The sequence below is a fragment of the Choloepus didactylus genome, chromosome 7, assembly GCF_015220235.1.
Source record: "Choloepus didactylus isolate mChoDid1 chromosome 7, mChoDid1.pri, whole genome shotgun sequence".
NCBI classification, from domain to species: domain Eukaryota; kingdom Metazoa; phylum Chordata; class Mammalia; order Pilosa; family Megalonychidae; genus Choloepus; species Choloepus didactylus.
The window spans coordinates 122,433,740-122,438,504 of record NC_051313.1 but is presented as its reverse complement, the minus strand read 5'-3'; the positions used below and the strand labels follow the sequence as shown (position 1 = coordinate 122,438,504).

General features: G+C 36.2%; 1 protein-coding gene across 1 annotated transcript; it reads left to right on the top strand.

Moving 5' to 3' along the window:
* Window positions 1-3,211: 3,211 nt before the first annotated feature.
* On the top strand, window positions 3,212-4,138 carry LOC119540310 (olfactory receptor 12D2-like). Its single transcript, XM_037844434.1, has one exon. It carries the CDS (start codon window positions 3,212-3,214, stop codon window positions 4,136-4,138), a length of 927 nt encoding a protein of 308 aa, XP_037700362.1.
* The last annotated feature ends 627 nt before the right edge of the window (window positions 4,139-4,765 follow it).

The window sequence follows — 4,765 nt, the reverse complement described above, 5'->3', positions numbered from 1 at the left end:
AAATAATTAATAATGTAATGAATATATACTTAAATCTCTCTTGCAAAGCAACAAGAATATAAACTCAACAGAAAAAGTAGACAAAGAACATTGCATGAATAACTGCTTTAGAAAGCTTGACTAGATGGCAAGATGGCAAGATCACACAGAGATACCCATTGGCAAACAATGAGATTTTCTTACTGATGGATATAGTAAGAAGCAAGATACACCATGGAGACAGCAGCATCATTCCCTGAAAAGAGAGAAGTCTGACTCTTGGATTCTAAAATTAAAAGAAATAATTTAGTGTTATCACCAAAACTGAATACTCATATTTAGCAGGAACAAAATGCAATATACTTCTCTTTATTCCTCTTTCTTTGGTTTCCATAATACTACTGTATTAAACATTGAGAATGTTAAAGATAATAACTTTTTATTTACTGATCAAGGGGATGTAACTAGGCTCCATTTCATAACTCTTACTCAAAATTTTCATTCTGTTTCATAAACCAAAGAGTATTTACCAAGGGAGTCTCATTATGAAAAACTGAATCCATACTTCTGTCCTAGGTTATCAAAGAAAATTTGTCACAGACAATTAACACTTGTGTTGTTGTCCATGGTTCTGAAAACAAGGACTAAGCATTGGAAGGGAAGAAAATAGGAAGAATGATGAAAAGAATGAAATTCCAGAAAGGAATTCCCCAAAGACAGCCCCTCATATTAGAGGGGTGGAAAATATTCTGTCTAATCTTAGAAAAATACTTTTCAGCACCCAAGGGACACTCTCTCTCTCAGGAATTTTTATGTCTAGAAATCTGTGGTTCATAAACAGCCAGGCAGATTTCAGAAAGGGAGAGAGGTTTTTAAAGATGAAGAATTGATGCTGCAATCATAACATGAATGATCACTTTAAATAATTTTCTCCTATTTACAGACACTGAGAGTGAAAACCTGAAGAGCTTTCTTGTGTCTGAATGTGAACACTCAGTCAGGTAAGAGTAAAAGAGGAGACAGGCTGGGAAGTTGCCATATAATCTACCTGGTAGTGAATGATGTTTCTGCTTGCTAGGGTTAAAGTTAAATGTACAGGATTTAAAGCCAATTTCCTGTTCCATAGTGGACTATTCCTTGTGGTTGTGAGTTATGAAGCCATATTACTTTCCGTATTTTATTGCCATATCTCATTATCAGTTCATCATGCCTGGTTCTCTAGACATTCTGTGAAGCAAATGCGTATCCTCCAAATATTAAAATTGCAGTTCAATAATTTAATAGAGTGGAGTCTCATTTCTAATTTTCTTTAAAATAGGAAAAAAAATTGCCAAATGGATTTTAGATACATTTTTTTTGTAAGTCTGATCATTAAAAATGACATTTGGCTTATCATCTCTATTTTAAACAAGAAAGGTAAAATTCTAAAAACACAAAATATATATGGCTGTTAAGAAACTTTTCTAAGAGTTTTGAAAGCAATAGTTATAGGAAGTGCAGTAGTGGTTAGATAGTTTCTCAGAATTTTTTCCAACTATAAAAACTAAAATCCCATAGGTTCCCTAAAAGTGTTCTCTAGTTCAATCACTTATTTACTCTAGCCACCTCAAATCCTTTTCTTCTCCCCTCAATGATTTCTCAAACCTTGTATGAAGACCATAATATCTGCCTGTCTATTCAGAGTGCCTTGCAGTTTGTATTCTTCTAACAGTTCCTCCACTCCTCTGAGGGTCTCACATATCCTGGCTTATTTCTTCCCAATAACAACAGCCAATCCACTACATCTAGAAATGAAAAGGATAAAGAGAAAGCCACATCACAAAGTATGTCAGCTTTTGTCAGTGCACCTAAAGACAATAACGGCAGACATTTACAAATAATAGAGGAAAGGAGAGTCAAAAGTTTTTCTGCCATTCTGTAAACAGTCCAAACTAATCAAATATTAAATCTTATTATAATTAACTTATTTCCAATTATTCCAGAGTTTGACCAAAACAGAGGAAAACACTAATATTTCAATTCTGAAAATGAAATGAAATTAATGCATTACATTTGTAGGAAACATGAGGTTTTTTTGATGAAAAAAGGGGACATAAAGAAAGCACACATTTTTCAGTTGAGAAGTACTGGAAATTTATAAGGAATTGGAGGAACTGATCTGAGGCAGACAGACTCCTGGGTTCCACATTAATGAAACTAGAGATGAAGAAGGTGCATTTCACTGAAGATAGATTGTTCCTTAATATCTGAAGAGCAAGTTTATTTCAAACAAAATTTATGTTGGGGACTTAAGTAAAAAGTCATGAAAGAAGATAATTTCTAGAGGATTGAACACATAGATACCTCAAGCAGGGTTCACTGTTGTGCAGTCTAAAGACAGAACTCTTGATTCCATTGAAGGAAGGATCTTCTTACCCAGGGATGCTGGTATCTAGGAAATGGAAAAGAGTCCCAGGGAAACATGAGAATAGAGTAAAATACATTTCTCAACAAGAAGTAATTTGGGGATCCTATGTTGAGAAAACATTAATGCTCAGATTATAGGAAGACTAAGCCTACTAGCAGATAAGGCAGGGAAAATTTCCAAGTATACCTCACGCTAATACCTGAATAATGTATGCTCAGTTCCCACCCTAGACAGGGCTTCACAGTGTTTCCAGGGATATGAGTCAGGAAGAGAACAGTAAAAGGTCACCTCTGAGGCTATTCACATTCTAAGATGAAGACAAGCTATTATTACTATTTTAAATCACTTTTTATGTAAAGGCTTCATGGTTGTAATTAGGTCATCCCTGCACATTTTCCTTAAGTTAAAATACTTCAAGAGGCTTCTTACTTGGCTTTTGATAGTAGGGTGGTAGCGTACATTTAAAATGTCACACTGTTTGAATACTTAAGAAGAGGAAAGAAAAATTGTATAAGAATGTAGATGTTCAAAACCAGAGAGGATGGTAGACTGAAAACGTGGAACTGTGAGAGCAGGGAAAATATTAATGAACAACCTAATGAAGAAAAAAAAGACTGTGTAACAGTCAATATGTAGCCTGAAGGCCCATGCTTGGTAAATCCTCTCATTGTAGGGACATGTAAAACAACCATGCTCTCCCTCAAACCATTGGGGTCCTGAAGAAAAAATCCTGGTCTTGAAGTTTTCAATATATTATTTTCTCTTTTCTTTTAAGTGATGCTGAATCAAGTTTTCCATATATTATTTTGCCTTTTCTTTTAAGTGATGCTGAATCAAACCTCAGTCACTGAATTTCTTCTCCTGGGAGTGACAGACATCCAAGAACTGCAGCCTCTTCTCTTTGTGGTTTTCCTCATCATCTACATTGTCAATGTGTCGGGGAATGGAGCCATCCTGATGATTGTCATCTCTGATCCAAGACTCCATTCACCTATGTATTTCTTCCTGGGAAACCTCTCATGCCTAGATATCTGCTACTCCACGGTGACACTGCCAAAGATGCTGGCAAACTTCCTCTCATCACACAAAGCAATTTCTTTCTTGGGATGCATAAGCCAACTTCATTTCTTCCACTTCCTGGGCAGCACCGAGGCCTTGCTGTTGGCCGTGATGGCCTTTGACCGCTTTATGGCTATCTGCAAACCACTTCATTACACTGTCATCATGAATCATTGGCTCTGTATCCAGATGGCAAGCACAGTCTGGGTCATTGGATTTTTCCATGCCTTGCTGCACTCCATAACAACCTCTTGTTTGAAATTCTGTAGCTCCAACCATATCCATCACTTTTTCTGTGATATTAAGCCACTGCTGGAACTGGCCTGTGGGAACACTGATCTCAACCAGTGGCTGCTTAATACTGTCACAGGGACAATTGCTATGGGCCCCTTCTTTCTGACACTTCTCTCCTATTTCTCCATTATCACCTATCTCTTCTTCAAGACTCGTTCTTGCAGTGCTCTTCACAAAGCACTGTCCACTTGTGCCTCCCACTTCATGGTAGTTGTTCTTTTCTACGTGCCTGTTCTTTTCATCTACATTCGTCCTGCTTCAGGCAGCTCCATGGACCAGGATCGGGTCATTGCCATCATGTACACTGTGGTCACTCCTGTACTGAATCCACTGATCTATACCCTGAGGAACAGGGAAGTGAAGGCGGCCTTGAGTAGGGTGATCAGAAGGAAGCTGTGACTTGACTGGATACAGAGAACTCTTGAGGCATAAAAATCAGGCAGTGAGAAAGTTGAGAAATGTATGTATGACTTGTCTAAAATTGCTTATAATATATATAAAAGAAGGAAGTGGGTACAAAAAAGTTAAAAGCCTTGTCTAGTTGTATTAAACAAGAAGTTTCTAGGTAACATAAAAGAAACTTAAACAGATGGACACTAGCCATGGAACCCTAATACTAGATTTGTTTTAGGATATCAGCTGCTATGACTGATTATTATATAGTCTAATGTATTCTTGTATGATATTAGATAGATGAATATGGCTGTATTACTCAAATGAATAGATTTAGTCCTGTTTATGTGTCCCTAATGATTAACACATTTTAATGTGACCAATATACTATTATTAATAATGTTATTGATATTATTTAATATTTTGAGTATATTAATTTAGAGTCATGAGTACTCAATAGTAAAAGCAGTTGCTAACTCACTATGGGTTAAGGAGAATTTATAAAAGGTATGTCATGATTTTTTGTTCTCCAAACAGGAAGTAAAAAAGTAATTAAAGCCAATGGCATTGTAATCACTAATTAACAGAAAAAAAGGAACCAATGATTCACCTAAAGTGTTCTAGAACCTCTAT